This window comes from Pseudomassariella vexata (genome assembly GCF_002105095.1).
Source record: "Pseudomassariella vexata strain CBS 129021 chromosome Unknown BCR38scaffold_8, whole genome shotgun sequence".
Lineage (NCBI taxonomy): Eukaryota > Fungi > Ascomycota > Sordariomycetes > Amphisphaeriales > Pseudomassariaceae > Pseudomassariella > Pseudomassariella vexata.
The window spans coordinates 1,632,435-1,652,616 of NW_024467963.1; the positions used below are offsets into that span (position 1 = coordinate 1,632,435).

A 20,182-nucleotide genomic window follows, 5' to 3' on the forward strand; every position below is an offset into this window, starting at 1 on the left:
TTATTTCTTGCCATCAGAGTGTTTCCCGTGGCCACAGCGCAGCGACTAATTCCGTGTCTCCAACAAGTGCAGCGCGGTGGCGACAAAGGCCGGCTACTAGCTTCTGCTCATTTGTTGGAGCGGGTTGAGTTCCCTCAGGTATAGCGTGAATTCCGTTGTCGGTAGCCGTGTCCAAAATGAGATTCTGAACATGACGCATCGACGAGTTGGAGACGTAGCTTTCGCAGCAATCCTGTAGGCACAGCATGGATGAGAATGGGATTGAGATCTTTCAAGGGCAGACGTGGGGGTCGTCTGAACATTCAATGGCACTGGCGATCCAGCTTGGCGGATCGACGTCCGAGCCAGTTGTTGGATTCTTCTAGCCTCACCATAGCTTCTTGTTTACCACCTTGCCAGACTTACTTGGCATAGAGTTCGCCGACCTACAGTCCCATAATCCATGCAGATTCAGTCGCCTAACGTTACCATAAGTTCGGGTCCAGTGAGGCAGAAAAGTTCGAAATGGAAAGGCGAGGAAGATGCGGTGCAACCAAATACTTGTCTGGAGGCTGAGCGCCATTATGCAGTACATGAGAAGCTGTCGATGTTTGGCTACATGGCGCAATGCCCCTGGTTTGGATGTGGAAAGGGCCACCACTGGGCTTCCTTGGAGAAATGGGTTCATTGTATACAGATAGTCGATGCATCAACCCATACCAAGGGAGAGACGGCATCCGTCTAGATGGCCAATGATGACGCCAGACTTCCGCAGTTGGCAAGGGATAATCGCAGCTGTTTAGAGCCCAATCAGAGCATCTAGTAGCATGTTCGGATGAAGTAGATGGATTGCCAGAATAGAATAGCGCAACATGTACGAGCACAGATGCGATTTAGCTCACAATGCCGATTCCCGAGTGAATAGCATGGTCGTCGTACAAGTTCGTCGAAACAGTGCTCAATGCCGTGCTTCCTCAAGGATCATAACGAGCTAGCAACTGCTCACAGGGTGGAATTCTAAACCGCTGAATCAACAAAATCCTGGATAAAAGCCCAGGATAGTTGCTGGAAGGGCCGGGTCGGGCTGAAAGAGGAGTTGGAGTTGTGGTCAGACCAGGATGACTTCAAATAGGCAAATTTGCTGACATATGAGCGTAAACGACGCTTGCAAACATGCATATCACCAAAGCCTTCAACCTGAAACGTGACGTTACTATGGAGACTTGAGAAAAGGCAAGTACAGAGGAGGCCTGTTCCCAAGCAATCAATATTGAATCGGGATGTAGCAACCACTTGGGCAGATCTCGGTGTAAAGTAGCTCCTTGTTCCGACAGTTTAGCTGTTCCGCAGTGGATTCTAGGGCGCCAGGGCTGCAATCTTATCAGTGATAGCCCCTGGCATGGAATGGCAATTGATCGCACATCCTTGCGTCGTCTGAAAGATGGTGGTTTACAGGGGAGCTTTGAAGCAAATGTTTACGGTCGCAACAACCAATTTGCGTCTTCGACCTTTCAACCCTATTCCGACAATCGAATTCGCTTCCTGAGTGGTGCTAACCTTTCTGTTGCCATGTAGAAACCATCCAAAGGCTTTCCCATGGCTTCATTTACACCATATGCGTACATCCAGTGTCCCTGTGTCGACTCGGTTCCAGGATCGCGCTCTCCGGACGGCGCATCGACGCCCACATCGCATTCGTCTCCCGAAGATGACGAACGCGACTTCGACCCCCGCTCTCCCCGCTCTAACTACAGCTTGTATCCGATCGAGTATATGCTGTACTGCGAGGACTGCCATACGGTCCGTTGTGAGAGGTGTGTTACAGAAGAGGTCGTGACCCTCTACTGTCCCAGTTGCCTGTTTGAGGTGGGGAATAGCAGCGTGAAAACAGAGGGGAATAGGTATGTTTAGCTCTGCTACACCGCATAGTACTCTTAAATATGCATCGAGGCTCACCACGAAATGTTCTGCAGATGCACACGCAGTTGCTTCCAATGTCCCATCTGCATTGGTCCCCTGTCTGTGCAATCCCTCGAGTCGACACCTGCGGCGCCTGAACCCTCCCTTCTCTCGGCCGACCACGCCACCGCCACTGGCCCGGCGGGCCCTTGGATCCTTTGCTGCTCATACTGCAATTGGAATTCGTCAGAAATCGGCGTCAAGTTCGACAAGCCGCAGGGTATCTTTGCCCAGCTCTCAAAACTTCGCAGTGGTTATGACAACCATCATTCCCGGTACACCTCTAGTGGTGATGGTGACACGTATCCAACCAAGAGAGACGCCGACGGTGAGCCAGGTTCCACCAAGGCACGCTTTGCCTCCCTGAAGTCCTTTTACCAAACACAAATGAGCAACGAAAATCCCAATTCCGGGCTTGGTAGCACCATGGATTACGGCTACGGATCACCTGGTGCACTCTCTCGCATAATGAGTCTATACTCGGGCAACACGCTAAGCTCTGCAAAGCCCAAGAGCAAGCCCACCATAATGCGTGAGGCTGATACTACTAAAGAAGGCCTTTTCCCGGCTAAACTCGACGACACAAGCGTCATGTCGGGTTTGCGAAGCGCAGGGTATGACGGAACCGCCACACGGGCACAGGTCAATGTGCAGGTTGAGGAAGGGGCGCGCTTCGCGACAGACTTGTGGCCCATTCCATACGTACTGCGCACGAAGCGGACCAAGCGCTGCCCGAGTTGTCGACACATTCTTAGCAAACCAGAGGCCAAAGTGAGCAACACACGCTGGCGCATGCGGTTGATAGCAGGAAACTATATCCCTTCCATCACGATCAAGCCATTGATCCCTGTGGGCGCGCCCGGCGGGCCAACGACCCATCTCCTTACACCGGTCAAGCCCGTACAGTATCTCCTAACGTTCAAGAACCCTATCTTTGAGACTATAAAGGTGACGCTCGCCACGCCGGCCGTCACGCCGGGCCGCTTCGCGTCCAAGGTCACGTTACTATGTCCGCAGTTCCAGATCGGCGCTAACTCGGACGACTACAATCTCGATGAGGTGCTCAAGGACCGGGACAAGGATCCACAGCGGAAACGGAGCGATACCACGGGCCAGCAGGTCGAGGCGGGGAAGGAATGGGACAGCGGCCGGAACTGGGTCAGCGTCGTGGTCGAGGTGGTACCTTCTTCAATACAGATCGAGCCCAAGCCCACCATACTAAAAAAGCTGGGCGAAGTAGACGACCTCGGTCCCCTGAGAGAGGACGAGGATATCGTTGAGATTCCCATATTTGTCCATCTCGAGTGGGAGGCGTCAGCAGATCAGGTTACGGGGAAGGACAGGGAGGACAAGGAGACCAAAGAGAAGAAGGAGTTGGCGTATTGGTGTGCCCTCGGGATTGGACGGATTAGTCCGGAATGAATAGAAAGGGAGTGTATGTGGTCGGACGGAGAATGGATGGATGTCTAGATACCCCGAATGCGAAGAAACGACTCGTAAAAGTTAATGAAAGTGTTCACGAATAATGTTGATTACTGTTCGAGATTTGAGAGTAAACGATTGCTGACGGTCATATATCGGCGTTCACAGTGTATTGCAAGGTAGAGTGGTTGGGTCTTCATGGCACGAAAACAGCATACAGGGGTAAGATAGGGCGTTGTATGCGGGGTTTGGGATAGGGAGCATGAGTCGGGTGTCTGATTTTGAGTCTATAGAATAAATTGTTTCGAGGGTTTCATCAACACACACACACACAAGGCCTTCAGACTATAGAAGCAGTTTGTAAAAATTCATCAAAGAACCGGGCTTGTCATTAACCACGTGGAATGTCAAGCTACCTAGACGCCATGCCTTTTTGTGAGGTATTGTCCACCAAGAAAAATTTGTTCCATTTATGCTATGATAGCATTATCATAGACGCCAAATGCAGGGCGAAACCAATCCTCTTCAGCAGAGCCCATTCATTTACGTCGAGATCCAGTCAACCATCGAACCAGATAACTTCCGCCTAACCCTAGTAATCGGTAGCACCAGTCTGGGGGAACTCGAAGGTGACACCACGGCCAGTGAGGCGGCGGTAGACCTCGGAGTAGGTGTCGAGTCTGTAGTCGACACCACCACGCTCCTTCTCGTCCAGAACGACCTTGAGGAGCTTGCTACCATCCTCCTTGGTGCGGGTGCGCTTGCCAACAATCTCGACGGGGTAGACGAGATCAGACAGGATGGCATCGTGGACGGCAGTCAGAGTGCGCGAGCGGGGGCGCTGTTGCTTCTGGGTGTTGCGCGAGCGGGCGGATCGCTTGGGGCGCGGTAGGATGCGGCGCGAGGCGAGGATCAGGACGTGGCGGTCGGAGAACTTCTTCTCGAGCTCACGGGTCAGGCTGTGGAGATATCAGCATGATTGTGTCAACTGGTAATGTTATGGGAAAATAAACTTACCGCTGCTGGACGCGGTGGAAGCCCTGCAGGGAAGGAACGGGGACAAAGATGACAATTGCCTTCTTGCCGTGGCCAACTTCGAGCTATTCAAGACCCAAAGTCAGCAGGCGAGCTCCAGGAGACACAGATGTGTTTTCCTTGGACCGCTTCCCGTCCTATTCCACTGATTTGTACTGCTAGATTGCATTGTGTATGTGCATGTTTTTTCTTCTCAATCTTGTGCTTCCATGTTTGGCCCATCCATCTCGGTCGGCAAACGCAAGCCGGCAGAATCTGCACAGCCCGCAGGAGACGATTCGTGATGATGCCGCCGTCGCATGTGTAGCAAGTAGTATCTCGATGGAACAGGACCAGTCGCGGTCACAAGCAAAAAGCCGTTTAATTCGGTGTATATTCGCATATTCTCACCTCACGGGCCGAGACAAACTGCAGAGGTCGGAGAGCGACCTTGAGATCGGTGGTGTTGGTCTCGAGATCGTACAGAGCGCCAGCGATGCTGGTCTCGAGCTCCGACGGGTTTTGCCGCGAAGGGCTGTTAGCAGCGATCTTGTTAAGAGAGGCCATGGTTGCGGTCTAGTCGAAGGCGTTTGTCTGCTATTCTGCTTTGCTCCGAGATGCAACTGGGTAGAGTGAATTCTGAGTGATGGTCCTGCCTTGAAAAGTTCTGGGTCGCAGCCTCTTCAGATTTCGAAATTAGTTTTGGTGGGATTTTGGAACCCTGAAGCGCGGTCTCGGCATAACCATGGCTAATTCTATATGGTGGCCCGTGCTGTTTGAGTGTGGATTCCCGTTGCTTAATGTGCATTTGAAGAACATCAAGAACGTTTTTGGAACGATCCATCAAGTTCGACTTTGCGCACTAGTAGAAAAAGCCTTGCGAGACACTACCATCGATTTCATAGTGACATACCGCAGTCTGCTCCAAAAGAAAAGATCAGAGAACATGAACTGTGTCGCGCCTTGCCGCAGAGGCTTGTCAAATACCATCTCACCAGCAACGTTTCATGGGCAACGTCTTCCATAATCCTGGCTTGGAACTAGCAAGACTATGCTCCTCAAATAAGGCTGCTCTACTGGTGTATATTTCGTGGCAAAATGCGGAGGGTCATTTTCAAGACTTGTCCGCTGTAGTGCTGATCTTGGCGCCTGAGATTATCAGCTTATTGGCAATGCGCCTCAATCAAACACGCCGACATACATCACAGGTTCTTTAGGTTGAGATTTCATAGCCATTTTTAGTATCTTGGGGAGGCTCAGACTAAGCTGTCTGACTTTAGGCAAGTGCCATACTGATCCTGCCTTACTTAGTCAAGCAAACTTTGGCTTTTGCTAGATCAAAGGCTGTGTTGCATCTCAACGGCGCACCCGAGCATCCCACGGACAAGTGAAGTTATGGGGACATGTGCTTACAATCTCGCAGCCAACACCAGCCATCGGCTTTGGAACCAGTGGAGTGCTAAGTAAAAATGGTAATAAAACCCCTCGGGGCGTTATTTGTTGGTTTGCGTGTAACTGGTCAGGTTCTCACATAAGGCCGTTTGCTTGCTAGAACTCCCAAAAGCTGGCCAAGCTGGTCTCGTTCTTGGACGATCAAACTTGCACTCTCTTTTTGTATACATCTGTTGTCATTTTCACGACAAAATCATGTCGGACCCTAAAGGAGAGCTTGGGCTATCGTGTCCAAATGAGGGCCAGTTCTACATCTGTGACACGGCCAGCATACGCTTCATCGGATGTTGTACTGTCGACCCTTGCACTGATGGATCTGGGGAATGTCCTCAAGCTTCCCTTCGAACTTCTAGTTTCTCATCGGATCATTATAACGAGGTCCGCCCCCAGACTTGTGTTGCTCCTCACAACGAAACCACTTGGTACACCTGTCAAGCCGGCCCTTTCTTGGGATGCTGCGAGTCGAATCCATGTCAACAGGGAGAATGTCCACAATCAGATCTTCTTGCAGCCCGTCTAAGTGACAATGCGAGAAACGCGCAGGTCTTTCTATCAAGTGAGACTACAACGGCATCATCATCATCATCGACGTCGACACCTACCTCAGGGGCAACCGGAACGCCAAGCTCGAACTCTTTGAGCTCATCACTGTCCCTGGGCGCTATAGTTGGTATCAGCATCGGCAGTGCGGTGGTTATTTTCATCCTACTGGGGATTTTGGCGTACAAGTCCGGGTGCTGGGCTCGAAAAAAGAAACTACAGCAGGAATTCCAAGAATCCAGCAAAGTCTCTGGGCCCGGAAGCATCAGTCCTTATGACCGTAAGCCTGCCCTAACTTGTCCCTTTCGTGTTGAATATTCTGTTGAATATTCTACTAATATAAACAGCTCACTCGCCCGCCTTCGGCACAGCAGCACAATGGCAAGACCAACACGACCGGTCGACAGCCGGAAGCCACCCCAACTCGCCAACATCGAGACTAGCACCTTACTCGCCGAACTACTTTGACCCATCATCCACTTCAACGTATCACCAGGATGCTCAATTAGGTGGAGGCGGATGGCATTATGATCCTCGCCATGCCTCACATATGACGGGGACGACATGGAATTCTGTGGCGACGAGTGTTGCACAAAAGCATCACTCTGGCGGTGGGGCAATGGAACTTGAGGCAATGGATACAGAGAGGCCAAAGGTTGTTTCGGAGCTACCGGCAAACGATCAGCTGGTGTAAGTCTGGACTGTCGAGTGCTTTAATAATTAATGTCATACTTTATTGCCAGAACTGTACTCGACGCTGGCCAACATTGTGACATACTTCGAGCGTCGACATCATCAGCAGTTAACTCGGAAGAAACATACCGCCCAATGTAAATGGCAGCTGAACTACGTGCCCATCAACAATGCGAAACCCTGGCAATCGATCCACCCAAGGGGTGGTCAAAATTATGCCTGTCTAGTACACTGACCTGTCGGGCTGTCCCATTCCTGCACGCTGTTCATATTGTCCGCTTTCTGCTTGCTTCTGAAGAACGCATTTTTGGCCTGGATATGCAGTGCTTGCGATACATGATTACTTCTGCTGAAGCACTTCCAGTTAGATATTACACAAGCATCAGTTCTGTTCCCGGATATCGACCTTGAGATATACCGTGATTGGAACAATATTGTTCCTGGCCGAACCGGTCCACTTTATAATTTGGCAGTCAACTTCGAGCTTTTGAAACGTGAAGTCCCTCGCTTGTGTCTTATTATATCTAATTGGAATCTTAGCATCCACGCCCGACCCATACTTCTTTATTTACGCGATACTCTTAACAGCATTTTCCCTCGCCTTCCCATATTTGGATATCGAGCTTTTTATTAGTTCCTTTTGATTTCAGAACGTGACGCTTATTCAAGACACAATTCAGGTACTGCAATTTGAGGCTCCTCTTTAGCCTTTCGGATAGTCGGATATATTTAAGCGCGGTTTAGTCGGTATGTCTCAAATACCACTTTGCATTTGTTGTTCCTGTTCATACTCATTGTGGTACAGATTTGGCAACAGCCGCAATCCTTGAAGGGAACACCTTATACCGCACCTGGACCAACCGATTCCACTGTCTCTTCCAGTCGGACCTCAACATCTCCCTTTTTCCATTCCATCCCACCCAGGACAACTCAGATCCGCCACTATGTCACCACCCATCCAAACCTCCTTCAAACTACCCATCCCTTACCGGCTCTTCTTCCTCATAATCGAGCCCATCTCCGCCCTAGTCGGCGCCTACTTCGCCCACTTCAAACAAACAGACTACCTAACCTTAACCCACGCCCCCACGGCCGCTGACCTCCTCTCCCAAGGGCAAACTAGTCCCATCCCCACGGGCGTCTCCATCATCATGTCGCAGCTCGCCAACCTGTACCTCCTATTCGCGCTCAACGAGGCGCTGGTGCTGAGGTCGACGGGCGACCAGCGTGTCTGGAAGACGGTGCTGTTTGTGTTGCTGCTTGCGGATTTTGGGCACTTGTATTCGGTTAGCGGGTTGGGGTGGAGGGTGTATTGGGATGTGAGAGAGTGGAACGCGATTGATTGGGGCAATGTGCCGTTTGTATATTTTGGGGCTTCTATGAGGATTGCATTTTTGGCAGGTGTTGGGTTGGGAGGGGAGCAGGGTGGTAAGGGGGTGAAGGCGGCTTGACGTTTTTTTTAATTGAGGATGGCTGAGAGTGGAAGCAATGGGATGACCTGAAATCTATAATGTTTGAAACGAGTTATCAGTCCTATAATTAACGGTACGTATTGTGCCTGCGCCGAATTAAGACCAGGTGTGTTTGGCGCGAAGAGGAAGCACATCCCACCTATTGTAGTCGTCGCAGTGGTTGCTCTCAACATGAAGTGGTACGTAGCTCTTTCCGTTCGTGGCCATGAAGTCCATTATCAAGTGCAGACAAAAAGCTTCTCGGATTATGCACTACCTGCCAGGAGATCAGCCCCCAGCTCGATGGCTTCGTCGTTTCTTGAAGGCGCGGGCATCCAACAACGAACTGTATCTCGCGATTGAACGCTTTGAGTTTGCCCTGCTGATTCTGCTCTGGTATGTCCGGTCCTCTTCTCACGATGTACACAACGATATTGATTGGAATGGCAGGGAAGAGTCAAAAACAAATGCAAGCGATCTGCCAGCTGTCCAGAAGCAGACGGACATGGTTTTTTTTTTGCTTTTTCACTTCTAGAATTTATTGCTCTTTCATTCGCATGCGGGCAAGAAAATCTGCGTCTGCAGTCGGCTCTGGAATGTGTTCCAAGGCGCATTTGCTACGAGCCCTAGCTTGAAACTGGAAATTATCACTCGCGAGGACATATAAGTCTATGTCCAGGTAAATTATAAGTCTAGCCAGACATTCCAAGAACCGGATCTCGTCCTACCGGCGCAGGCGAGTTCTTGTGGATGACCTGGTTATTAAGGCTCAAAGAGCCCTCCTTTGCGTCTCTGTCATGACCTTGGCTAGTCAAGAGGTTCTCACAGAGGGTGGCAGGATACAAATCCACAAAGTATGATCGAGGAGCTTTCCCATACCTTTCGCAGCTCTACTGTGGAACCTGGTATCGCATCAAGACTAGATATATTGGATTGTCTTCGCATCCCTTCCAGACACACCGGCTCGCAACAACCCACCTAGATGCCTGCAATCAGATGTGGTGCTGGGCTGAGTCCATGAAAATATGATGTCTGTGATGTTGGTGATTATTTGAGCAGCTGGTTGATTTCTTTAGACTGGCAGCTTCGTACCGCGGTCGGTGAATAACCAACTGGAGTTTATACTCGGCTACAAAAACTTGATGATGCATCGGCTATACGACGCATGAGTTCTGCGCACAAGCCTCAAGCCTCCACTGCAAAACATAAGCAGGTAATTGCCAACGTACTCGCATGGATTATGATGGCCCGCTAGAAAGACTGCCGACAGAACCCAGCAAACCTCGATACTTATGTCACTTATTCAATGATAGTAAATGCGACATTTACTTGTCTTGACCTGTGGATTCATTGTCTTTACACCTCTTCAGGCATGCAGATTGTTAGCGGATGGGATAGGCCATTGCAAGCGGCTGATTAACACATAGAAATTGTGTGAGAGGTCAAGGACCGGGTTACTTTGACAAGGATATCATTGCCCTTCACAGCACTGAAAACGAGTAGAAGTCCAATTATTATGGAGGTTGTAATGCGCCAACAATCTGCATGCCTGGAGAGATGTAATACAAACTTGCCGAAAATACTACTTTAGCCATGCTACTCTAGTGTTGGTCTAGACTCCAAATCGGCGATTCTTGGAACTTGCCCTCGCCGATTGTAATGTCCTCACTAGTATTGGACATCTAAACTAGCGAGCTTTGAGTTTCATTGCCAGTTTGGAGTTGCCCAAAGGGAATAGCAACGCATTGGCCTTTTTATGAATATATTGGACTATTCCCTCTACGGCTTGTCTTACGAAAAGGTAGCACAGAGTGGAGTACAATATCTCCTATATTAGCCGCATAGTAAGAGAAGCTTAAGTAAACCTGCCGAGACTCATACCCGCATAATTTGGGGAGTCATTCGATAGAAAGTCATGGTACGACGACTCGTTGATCGTCGATTCATTCGGCTTGACGTCGAAAGCGGAGTCTGCTCATAATGCGAATGCTGAAGCGCGGATCAAGTTGATGTCGTCAAAGTTTCATGGTCAGCCACCAATCAAAGTCTCACTTGAAACACTCCAGCATCGCATTGGGAATTTTACATTGGTGGTGTTGGCATGTATTATCTGGGTTGGTCTCTAAAATCAGTGAAGAGCCGCGAACGCTGGAACGCTGCACCGTACAATGCATTTCGGCTTCCAAACTCCGGATATGAATAGATTACAGCCCAGTCTTCCGTCGGAAAGGCACGTAACAAGTAGAGTGCGAACCCCAGACGACAGTGAAGATCACTACCCGAAGTACGGCTGACTTGCATCGCTAGAGACGACAACCAGGATGAATTCATTCAGTTCAGTTCCCCGGTTCAATAGACAGCCGGGACTGAGAGATCGTTAGATTCGCAAGAGTGGCTCAACCAGTCCCATGGAGGCGAATGCGATTATCACTTCTTTTTGCGGCTTGAAGTGATGCGTATGCATGTCCTACCATGTGGGTACCCGGTAGGCCGGCAATCTCGGGCTCTGCTCTCACGAGCGATCCGGAAACAGCGCGGAGGTCGAACTGTAATGGGTCCGTGGACCTTTCTTTTCTTTATTGTATCCACCGATGGAAGCGGCACAGCGTTTCTTTTTCGCTTTTCTTTTTGGAGGTCTGAGAGCGTGGCGAAACCTGTGATTTTGTTTTGTTCCAAGAGATTATAGCAAGTGGCAAACGGTGGCATCAAATCCCTCCTCTTAAAGACTGCGTGGTCCCCACGGTCCAGTTTGCGAATGACTTCATGAAGATCAGTTGATCGATCAGGTCTTTCTCATAGTGAGTTTGGCATCAGTCGGGGATGAACCCGTTGGCGAGCTTGATCCTGACAAGGCCCGTTTGTTTGCGAGCACGCGAGGTGGTGAAATGGCATGTCCAGCCGTATCTTTCCTACACGAAACAAATGAGTCTCAGATATGATCAGTAGTCTGTCAGAGAATACTGTACTTATTTTCTCAGAATGTCTCATTTCATAGATTCGCTGCCGACTTTTGCTGTAACCATTATGACTCACTGTGCACACTGCCTGCTCCGCAATGGGCCCGCAGTAATGCGATGATGCCCCTTGATCCGCGGAACATCGTCCATTTTTAAATCTTGGAAAGCTTGATATCACTTTCAGTATTGTCAGCATTGACGAACTATGTGGTTTCTTGTGCCAGATGCAAACTTCAAGACCTTTAAAGATGCTTGGAAATATCTGCAAGATCTGGTGGAAAGGGACCTAAATCAAGGATAAATCTCCAATTAGAGCAAATCATTTCCTACCTAGCATAGCGCCGCTGGTTCACCACAAGATATCTGTGCCTCTTATTGCAGTCATTTCCGCCGCGAAGCTGCCGTTTTGTATGAGAATCCCAGCCCAGCTAACACCCGGATCGTTAATCCGCCTCGAACTAGCCGTTGCTCCCGGCCCTCTCGGTCACGGGTATACCATGCAGCAGATCGGCACCGCGGAGAATTTACCAGATGGAGGCAATAGGATTGCCCATCAGATACACGGACGTTATCGTCAGTGCCGGGTCCAGATACTCTCGTCCAATCCCTATTAGTGGATGTGCAGTTATTCCTTGACGTTATTCTACCGGTTTCATGAAACTACCCTACAGTCAGCTATCCGCTTAGCACGTCTTGGACCCACCAACATGGTTCAACTCAGGTATGCTTTTTTTCTGCAGCCTGCAGATGGGAGGGCACTAATGACATTATTATGAATTTTTCCAAGCAACCACTGCAGAAAAACTCCAAAAATACCGCGTGTTTCATGATGGCGACTTCGATGTAAGCCGTGCCTCCGGGAGCATGGAAGACGGCATTGGAGATTAACATGCACTCCACCCTTCTCCTAAATGAGGAAGACCGGGTTTGGCCGCTGAGGCTCACCCACCAGTGGTGGTGAAAGTCGTGGGCTTCCCCAGAGCTTGTGGTTTTTCTTTGACAGCTTCTCGCCAGCCCGTCAGCCTGTCACTGCTGTCTATTCACTCTTTTAGCCCACTCATTACATACAATTGTTGCATTCGGAGACAATTCGGGATGGCTATTTTTTTGGTATGTGTCCCGGAAGCCGGATGCCGCTCTCTCCATCTCTTTCTCTCTCTCTCTCTCTACTAATTTGGCCTTTGCTGCGCTAGAGCTGAGCCAGTGTGTGAAGACGAATTGTTGCTTATGCTTTGAGTAGGATGATGCCCCTCATGTGGCCGGCACGGTTATTACGCTGACGACATTGGCCTACCTGACTTTCGGACTGCGGGTGTATTGTCGAGTTACTAGACAAAGTTGGGGCATTGAAGACTGGCTCATGACCGCCGCAGCTGTAAGTGTTGCCAACTTCTCTTGGATGTGTTATGACGGCGCCAACTTATCCTCCTAGTTCCCATTTGCTATGCTGTCTATTGCCTGTCTCGTTTCGTCATTCAATGGCATCGGCATTCATGCTTGGAGACTCGATCAGGACGAAAACCAAAAATACAAGAAACAGGGTCTTTTCGTAAGTCTGACGGTTTCCAGTTTCTCCATTGGCAAGAGACTGACCGAAGAAGTGGTTCTTTTTATTCGAGGTGTTCTACTGCGTTAGCATCATCCCAATCAAACTCAGCATCTCCTTCATGCTGGTCCGTATCGCCCAAAACCGAAAAATATATGTATACAGTCAATATGGCATGATGGGCATTTTCACCACGATGAACTTAATCGCAGCACTCTACATTATCTTCCAATGCAACCCTGTGGCGTAAGTCCTGTTGACGATTGGATGTTACGGGTGTCAGCTAATTAGCTTCTAGTGCCGCATGGGATACGGATTTGTTGATAAAGGGCGGGAAATGCAACGATCCAGTCATTCTGGCTGATATTTACTATGCCACGACAGCCGTAAACATCGTTACAGACTGGTTTACTGCGCTTTTGTAAGTGTTCCTGCGCTCTGAAATATGGGCCCTTATGCTGACGTTGGTCCAGGCCGATACCATTGTTGTGGAATGTCAAGCTTAACCTCAACGCAAAGCTATCGGTTGCTGCGATTCTCGGTCTAGGCGTCTTGTAGGTCTTCTCTGAGCCCTCTTCGTCTGAAGGAGGTAGTATTAATCGGCCATCAGTGCTTCCCTCTCGGCATGCATTCGACTCAAGTATACCGTCAACCTAACCAACTCAAATGATTACCTCTGTACGTTTTCCTCGCCTCCTCCCCCTATCTCCTTTGGAAAATATTAATAATATGTCACAGTCGGTTTGTCCAACATCGTTATTTGGGGCTACGCCGAAAACGGCACGGGCATGTTCGTAGGGTGCGTAGCCACCCTCCGACCCCTATTCCGACGCGCCCTTAATCTCGGCGGTTCCGACACTAAGTCCTTCGGCGGACCCTCCGCGCAGAAAACCCCAAACGGCTTCCCTAGCCAATCCCGACGAACCTACTTCAAGTCCGGCGACACCAGCTACGAGATGAGCACGGTCAATTCAACCCGGGAGAAGAAGGGACCCTTGACTTCCATCACCACTGGAGGGCAGGACGAGATGACTAGCATATCGAGCGAAGAAGAGAACAAGGTGGACTTTCAGAAAGATGGTGTATTATGTTCGCTGAGTGGTATTTTAGTCAGTCGACAGGTCAACATTACTCACACCTAGTCAAGCCTGTCGAGGAAGATATCACCGAAGAGACTTGTGCGACGAGGATGAGGTTTTTGCATTTGTCGCGGATTGTGCCGATGGGAATACCACGCGTGCACTTTGGAAAGGATGGGAGAGCCCAGCATCATTCGCTATACTCTCACAATGTGATGCAAGACGCAGTGTCAGGAAACACGCGCTTGATCGCCAACACTCAATTTACAAAATTACACATGGATATAGAAAAGTTTTAGTTGAGATCGTCGGGAAGGACAACATAATATTTATATACCCCACTGGGTTTCTATCACCGTGGAAAACGAACAAGATTCAGCTCGAATTACAGCCAGCAATGGCAACCTTAGTTTCGGACGACAGCCCACCATGATATATTCCACCTATATAACCATTCGTTCGTTCGGTTGGCTACAGAGTATTATTTGCGAAGTATAACCTGCCGCATATACGTGCTTGCTGAGGTATCTATAAAACACACGGTGCACAGGATAGGTTGACAAGATGCAATAGTTAGGATTTCGCATACAGAAAAGGGGACAAAAAAGAAAAAAGAATTCAGTGACCCTAACATGCTTTATATTATGGGAGGCCTTATTTATGATTCAGACCTGACTACTTTCGGGACACCTCACTTGCTTCGGAGGAGCCGAAGTCGGGATCCGGGAATTAGGATGATAAGCATCGGGTATTCGGACAAGCAGGAGATACCTGACCACAAAGATTGCACCCAGATAAAACACAGACTATAGCTGCAGATAGAACCATCTATACTGGCATTTCCTATCACCCTATATTATTCCACTCACGGTACTTATGCAAATTTTGGATATCGATATCTGGTTGCTGTTTACTCCCCCTCTGCGTACGTTATGTGTGCCTATCATTGCCAAGCACAGGGAGCGCGCAAGCGTAACCCTCAGCCTTTGGGGTAAACACTTTTTGATCCATATCTGACAAATATTCCCAGAAGTATCGACCAGTTCATCAGGATGGGCTTAACCGAAGACGATGTACAAAACGTAGCTGTAGCCCTGGGATATACGATTGCCAAAGCCGAGCTAGACGATTATACTCAACTGCTCAATAAGGCACGTCAAAATTTTGAGGCCGTGTCGGCCATGGATGGTGTGTCCAGAATACCCTCCACGCATACACCTCCTGAAACGAAAACTGACTATTGATCAGACTACCAGCCAACCCCTGACCTCACCCTCACATCCCGTGCGAACATCCACTTCCCCACCAACTCCACCAACTCCCTCAACGCCTGGGCATGGCGCTGCGAGTGCACTCACACAACCCCCCCCTCCACGACTCTCAAGCATAAAACCCTTTGCCTCAAAGACAACATCGCCCTAGCCCAGATCCCCTGCCTTCTCGGCACCACCTCTTTCACTGACTGGACGCCCCAAATCGACGCCACAGTAGTGACCCGCATCCTCGAAGCAGGCGGCACCATCGCTGGTAAATCCGTCTGCGAGAACCTGTCCCGGGGCGCGGTGAGCGTGACCGCCTCCACAGGCCCCGTGCACAACCCCTATGCGCATGGCTATTCAGCGGGAGGGAGTAGTTCCGGCACGGGGGCGTTGGTCGGGGTTGGAGAGGTGGATATGGGACTGGGATGTGACCAAGGCGGGAGTATACGGATCCCCGCGGCGATGTGTGGGGTGTACGGACTCAAGGCGACGACGGGGTTGGTGCCGTATACAGGAATTGCGAGTCTGGATGCGAGTGTGGATTTTGTGGGGCCGATGGCGAGGACGGTGCGGGATTTGGCAGTGTTATTAGAGGTTGTTGCGGGCGCGGATGGGTTGGATGATAGGCAGGGGGCCGGATGTCCTTTGAGGGGGGAGGTGCCAAGGTATGCCGAGGTTTTGGAGGAGGGGAAGGAAAGGGGGGTCAAGGGGATGAGGATTGGGGTTTTGAGAGAGGGGATTGCGAGTCCGGATTTGGATGAGGAAGTAAAGAGGAAGTTCCTGGCTGCGGCGAAGGAGTTTAAGCGTCTGGGGGCGGTGGTCGAGGAAGTTAGTGTGCTGATGCATGAGAAGGCGAAGGTGATATATACCGTTATGAGCAAGATGGGGAATCATATGGGCATGCAGGGCAAAGCGACCGGGAGGAGACAGCTCATGATGACGGACCTCTTGCAGAAGAAGAACCTTCCCTACTCCCAGGATGCTCTAGAGAAGATGAGCGTTTTCAGCAGGGAGGGTTTGCTTGCGGGCGAGATGGGGTGGGCCGAGTATCCGTATGTGTATCCCAAAGCGGTCAACTTGAGCCGGAAGTTGAGAGATTGCTATGATGAGGCGCTGGGGAAGTACGATGTGCTTATCATGCCGACGACGTTGCGGCCAGCGAGCCCGTTGCCGGATGTTGGGGCGGATCCGTTGACGCACATAGCGGCTGGGAAGGGCTTGACGGATAATACGTCTGCTTTCAATGCCAGTGGACATCCAGCACTTGCTATGCCTATTGGGTTTGTGCCGTCGAAGGCAGATCCTACGATCAGATTACCTACAAGTATGCAGATCGTCGGGCGCTTTTGGGAGGAGAGCAAGGTGCTGAAGGTTGCGTATGCCTGGGAGAAGGCAATCGACTGGAAGCAGTTTTAGGACCAAGCAGAAGGGTGAACAGCTGTTCCTAACTTCGATAATAAGCAAGCATGGACTTGGAATCAGGTTGGTTTCGTCTCACTGGAGGAGTCTATTCGGCACCTCCATTTCGGCTTGCCTCCGGGTTCGGAATCAACGCCGATTCGCTTTGAGTCACATCTACTCCTAGGTTCCCAGAAAATCAGTCCGACATGCAGCTCCAGCTACACCGAAATAAGAAATCTCAGGATATCAAAAGTTATCAGATCCAAATTTTGGCTGATGCCTGGCTTATTAGATCTAAGCTCCCCTCGGACTTTGGGTGAAGTGACGAACTCGGCTTGGAGAAATGATCAGTGTATGCTTATAAGTATGTTAAGTGGCCTACTTGAGGTAGTGTTTCTTGGCTCTTGTGCCTTGCCTTTCTCCTTTGGCTACAATGGCTGATATGGATTTCGAGAAATCGAGAAAGGTGTTGGAAGCTAGTGAGATGGCCAACCTGGCCCGATGCATGCAAGACACTGAATCGCCAGAATCGGACCGACAAGCCGAAACTATCACTGTAGGTATAGATTCAATGCCTAATAGAACACTTCATGACATCAGAGACCTTGTTACGAATCTTGAATTGCTAAGAAAATCCTCCAAGCCCATGTGGGACGGCCCCGAAGACCCCCACGACCCATATAACTGGCCCCCATGGCGCAAAATCTCCATCGCAGTGATCTTCTCCTTCGGCCATCTCATCACCATATCGACAGCAAGCATCATGGCCCCGGCGCTGGACCATATTTCCAAGGACCTCGACATGGCGGCCTCGCTGGCGCAGATGGCCTTCTCCGTGTACACGCTCGGCTTGGCACTCGGCCCTTTTGTCATTGGGGCCCATGTCAGAAATCTACGGAAGGAAACCCGCGTGGGTTCTTTCTAGTCTGTGGTATATCCTCTGGAACGCGCTGTGCCCTGTAGGGAAGTCTAAGGGCATGTTGATTGCGGGGAGGTTTATGACTGGGCTTGAGGGTTCCGCGGGTTTGGCTGTAAGTTGTTGATCGAATGGGATTGTCGGAGATACCGCTTAGCATCTGTATGAAGCAATATCATCTTGATCGATTTTCTTCCGGGCAACTCGTCGGTCCCGTGCTGGCGGATATGTACTACGCTAAAGACCGCGGGAAATCTCTTGTCATAGCTTGTTTCCTCCCGTACCTCGGTCCTGCCTTGGGTCCTATCATGGGTGGACTGGCCGCCCAACATATAATCTGGATCTGGATCTTCTGGATCCTTTGCATCATCGACGCAGCTAATATCTTGATAGGCAATTTCGTCATTCGCGAAACGTGCAAACCGGTCTTGCTGCGGCGCAAAGCCGCATCCGAACAAAAACACTCTACTTCTTCATCTTCTTCACCACTACCACCAACAAGAACTTACGCCGACAAATCCTTCCCAAGGGCTTACTACAGAAGAATATTGAAACCAATAGGAGCAGGCCTCACGCGCCCCATCCTCCTCCTCCTGCACCGCCCCATTATCCTCTTCATCTCCCTCACCCTCGCCATTAACTTCGCCATCTACATCCTCATGCTCTCCACCTTCGCCACCCTCTGGATTGAGTCTTATCTCCTATCCGAAACCACCGGCAGCCTTCACCACACCGCCGTTGCCCTGGGTGCTAGCCTCGCCACCCAGGGAGGAGGTCACCTCATGGACTGGACCTGGAGACTTCTTAAAGAACGCCACCCCAACAAATACCCCACCCCGGAGTTCCGGATCCCATACCTGATTCCCGGAACACTGATAATGCCCCCAGCACCAGCACTGCTATAGTACGGATGGGCGGCCCAGAGGAAGGCGCATTGGGCCGTGATTGATATCGAGGTATCCGTTTATACGTGTGCGAGTTTTATGTTCAGTGCGGGCTTTCTGGCGTACATGATGGATGAGTTTGAGGGCAGGTTGTGTCGGCTAATGCGGCGGTGCAGTTGTTTGCAAATGTGCTGGCTTTTGTTTTTCCGCTTTTCGCACCGCAGTTGTATGAGAGATTGGGGTATGGCTGGGGGGAAAGCTTGTTGGCGCTGGTTTTTGTTGTCCTGGGATTTCCGTCCATGGTTGTTTTGTGGTTATGGGGGCTGAGGTTGAGGCTTGGGGGAAGGAGAAGGAGGGGAGGGAGAAGACGGCAAGGGGAAGACTTAGATTGGCGTGTGTTATGGTTGAAGGGATATAGATTGATTATGTATGAAGTAACTTTGTACATATAGAACGACTAGAGCCAACAGATATAAAGGCTGATTGCGAAGAACCTACTCATAGATTATCCACTATAGTTTCAGCACCAGACTTCACCCGACCGACGCAACAATCCAGTTTCAGTTGATAACCAAGCCCAATCCCATTTATGCTTCAACTAAGCTGGCTTCTCGAGTATGACAGAAGTCATGGTGCAGGTCACGACACTCCCACTGACGCTGGCCTTCACGCCACTAATGGAGAATACCGAAGCGGAACCATAATTCTCGGGCGAGTCGTCGCACCAGCTCGAGTCGGTACCCGTGCTTGTCTATCAAATGGTTAGTGTTTGTACATTTTCGCCAATAAAGCAACTGGTTTCAATTCAGCTGACGTACAATCTTGACGTTCTTGAACTCCAATGGACCAAAGTCCCAGCTGACACCAGTGCTGTCAAGCAGTCAGTGAAACGGTCAGATTCTATGGCGTTCGCAATGCAAACTCACAGTTCAATAGCAAAGAGAACCTGGTTGAACGATTTGCTAGCTAGAATCGCAACTATAATCAGCAGCTGCGCACAACTTTACCCCCACACAACCGGACATGCAAATAACGGAAACATACCAAGCGCAAACGTGTCCGACACTACCGCCCCCGTCGCCTTCCGCGTAAGTGTCGAGGCCCACCCCGAACCGTCGCTCGTCAACGCATTGTTAAATGTCACCGTCTCCCCAGCATACGTGTTGAACCCGCCTCCCCACGGCAAACTGGGGTTACTACAGCACCAGCCGGACCCAATCCACCACGTGCCGCTGCGACCGTCCAGCACGTTTTGGTAGACACCGCTGCCGTCGGTGGGCTGCAGACCGGGCCAGAGGTAGTACGTCCCCGCTTGGGGCAGGGTCGGGATCACGAGGTCGCCGGAGAAGGAGGTGAATTTAGAGCCGGAGGGCGTGTAGTACCGCAGGAAGTACCATGTCGCTGCTGAGGCTTGGCTGGTGAGGGAGAGGAGGGTTAGGAGGAGAGTGAAGGTGGGGAGGAGCATCTTGGTGGTGGTGGAATGTGGAGACGGAGAGTGTTGTTGATCAGCATGCAACAGCAATCTGGTGAGAGCGAACGCGACTGATGGCCGAGGACATCAAATTCAGTGGCCACCTTCTTCCGGGCAATTGTAAGTTTTAAATAAACATTCTCATCGATCAATCGGTAC

General features: G+C 50.4%; 8 protein-coding genes across 8 annotated transcripts; 6 read left to right on the forward strand and 2 right to left on the reverse strand.

The window, feature by feature from the left end:
• Window positions 1-1,228: 1,228 nt before the first annotated feature.
• On the forward strand, window positions 1,229-3,462 carry BCR38DRAFT_475336 (dynactin p62 family protein). Its single transcript, XM_040863002.1, has 2 exons — window positions 1,229-1,880; window positions 1,953-3,462. Exons 1-2 carry the CDS (start codon window positions 1,576-1,578, stop codon window positions 3,358-3,360), a joined length of 1,713 nt encoding a protein of 570 aa, XP_040715039.1. The 5' UTR covers window positions 1,229-1,575; the 3' UTR covers window positions 3,361-3,462.
• A 153-nt stretch (window positions 3,463-3,615) lies between these two features.
• Window positions 3,616-5,046, reverse strand: BCR38DRAFT_436699 (40S ribosomal protein S7). The gene is made up of 3 exons (XM_040860473.1): window positions 4,786-5,046; window positions 4,378-4,460; window positions 3,616-4,319 (listed from the first exon to the last, which is right to left on the reverse strand). The coding sequence occupies exons 1-3, from the start codon at window positions 4,939-4,941 to the stop codon at window positions 3,953-3,955; spliced, it is 606 nt and encodes a 201-aa protein (XP_040715040.1). The 5' UTR covers window positions 4,942-5,046; the 3' UTR covers window positions 3,616-3,952.
• Window positions 5,047-6,021: 975 nt separating this feature from the next.
• BCR38DRAFT_516680 (uncharacterized protein) lies at window positions 6,022-7,090 on the forward strand (the record flags this gene model as incomplete). The annotated part of the gene is made up of 2 exons (XM_040865105.1): window positions 6,022-6,646; window positions 6,714-7,090. 2 exons carry the CDS (start codon window positions 6,022-6,024, stop codon window positions 7,058-7,060), a joined length of 972 nt encoding a protein of 323 aa, XP_040715041.1. The 3' UTR covers window positions 7,061-7,090.
• Window positions 7,091-7,573: 483 nt separating this feature from the next.
• Window positions 7,574-8,510, forward strand: BCR38DRAFT_394279 (uncharacterized protein; the record flags this gene model as incomplete). The annotated part of the gene is made up of 2 exons (XM_040857609.1): window positions 7,574-7,806; window positions 7,865-8,510. Exon 2 carries the CDS (start codon window positions 8,004-8,006, stop codon window positions 8,508-8,510), a length of 507 nt encoding a protein of 168 aa, XP_040715042.1. The 5' UTR covers window positions 7,574-7,806; window positions 7,865-8,003.
• A 3,742-nt stretch (window positions 8,511-12,252) lies between these two features.
• On the forward strand, window positions 12,253-14,436 carry BCR38DRAFT_436705 (uncharacterized protein). The gene is made up of 8 exons (XM_040860474.1): window positions 12,253-12,577; window positions 12,708-12,842; window positions 12,900-13,016; window positions 13,069-13,259; window positions 13,312-13,434; window positions 13,487-13,567; window positions 13,624-13,691; window positions 13,752-14,436. The coding sequence occupies exons 1-8, from the start codon at window positions 12,563-12,565 to the stop codon at window positions 14,153-14,155; spliced, it is 1,134 nt and encodes a 377-aa protein (XP_040715043.1). The 5' UTR covers window positions 12,253-12,562; the 3' UTR covers window positions 14,156-14,436.
• A 444-nt stretch (window positions 14,437-14,880) lies between these two features.
• On the forward strand, window positions 14,881-16,994 carry BCR38DRAFT_371204 (putative amidase). Its single transcript, XM_040857286.1, has 3 exons — window positions 14,881-15,017; window positions 15,123-15,280; window positions 15,341-16,994. The coding sequence occupies exons 2-3, from the start codon at window positions 15,145-15,147 to the stop codon at window positions 16,765-16,767; spliced, it is 1,563 nt and encodes a 520-aa protein (XP_040715044.1). The 5' UTR covers window positions 14,881-15,017; window positions 15,123-15,144; the 3' UTR covers window positions 16,768-16,994.
• A 404-nt stretch (window positions 16,995-17,398) lies between these two features.
• On the forward strand, window positions 17,399-19,120 carry BCR38DRAFT_516696 (major facilitator superfamily domain-containing protein; the record flags this gene model as incomplete). The annotated part of the gene is made up of 6 exons (XM_040865106.1): window positions 17,399-17,589; window positions 17,654-17,783; window positions 17,839-18,572; window positions 18,648-18,658; window positions 18,697-18,945; window positions 19,005-19,120. 6 exons carry the CDS (start codon window positions 17,399-17,401, stop codon window positions 19,118-19,120), a joined length of 1,431 nt encoding a protein of 476 aa, XP_040715045.1.
• Window positions 19,121-19,150: 30 nt separating this feature from the next.
• Window positions 19,151-20,017, reverse strand: BCR38DRAFT_516698 (uncharacterized protein; the record flags this gene model as incomplete). The annotated part of the gene is made up of 4 exons (XM_040865107.1): window positions 19,151-19,303; window positions 19,371-19,422; window positions 19,479-19,518; window positions 19,597-20,017. 4 exons carry the CDS (start codon window positions 20,015-20,017, stop codon window positions 19,151-19,153), a joined length of 666 nt encoding a protein of 221 aa, XP_040715046.1.
• Window positions 20,018-20,182: the final 165 nt, after the last annotated feature.

Coding starts and splice junctions, on each gene's coding strand:
- BCR38DRAFT_436699 (XM_040860473.1), bottom strand. CDS start 4,941: ATGGCCTCTCTTAACAAGATCGCTGCTAACAGCCCTTCGCGGCAAAAC. Junction 4,461..4,785: donor AGTTTGTCTCGGCCCGTGAG/GTGAGAATATGC, acceptor GGTCTTGAATAG/CTCGAAGTTGGCCACGGCAA. Junction 4,320..4,377: donor TTCCACCGCGTCCAGCAGCG/GTAAGTTTATTT, acceptor ATATCTCCACAG/CCTGACCCGTGAGCTCGAGA.
- BCR38DRAFT_475336 (XM_040863002.1), top strand. CDS start 1,576: ATGGCTTCATTTACACCATATGCGTACATCCAGTGTCCCTGTGTCGAC. Junction 1,881..1,952: donor GTGAAAACAGAGGGGAATAG/GTATGTTTAGCT, acceptor AATGTTCTGCAG/ATGCACACGCAGTTGCTTCC.
- BCR38DRAFT_436705 (XM_040860474.1), top strand. Junction 12,843..12,899: donor GGCTCATGACCGCCGCAGCT/GTAAGTGTTGCC, acceptor TTATCCTCCTAG/TTCCCATTTGCTATGCTGTC. Junction 13,568..13,623: donor ATTCTCGGTCTAGGCGTCTT/GTAGGTCTTCTC, acceptor ATCGGCCATCAG/TGCTTCCCTCTCGGCATGCA.
- BCR38DRAFT_371204 (XM_040857286.1), top strand. CDS start 15,145: ATGGGCTTAACCGAAGACGATGTACAAAACGTAGCTGTAGCCCTGGGA. Junction 15,281..15,340: donor GGCCGTGTCGGCCATGGATG/GTGTGTCCAGAA, acceptor ACTATTGATCAG/ACTACCAGCCAACCCCTGAC.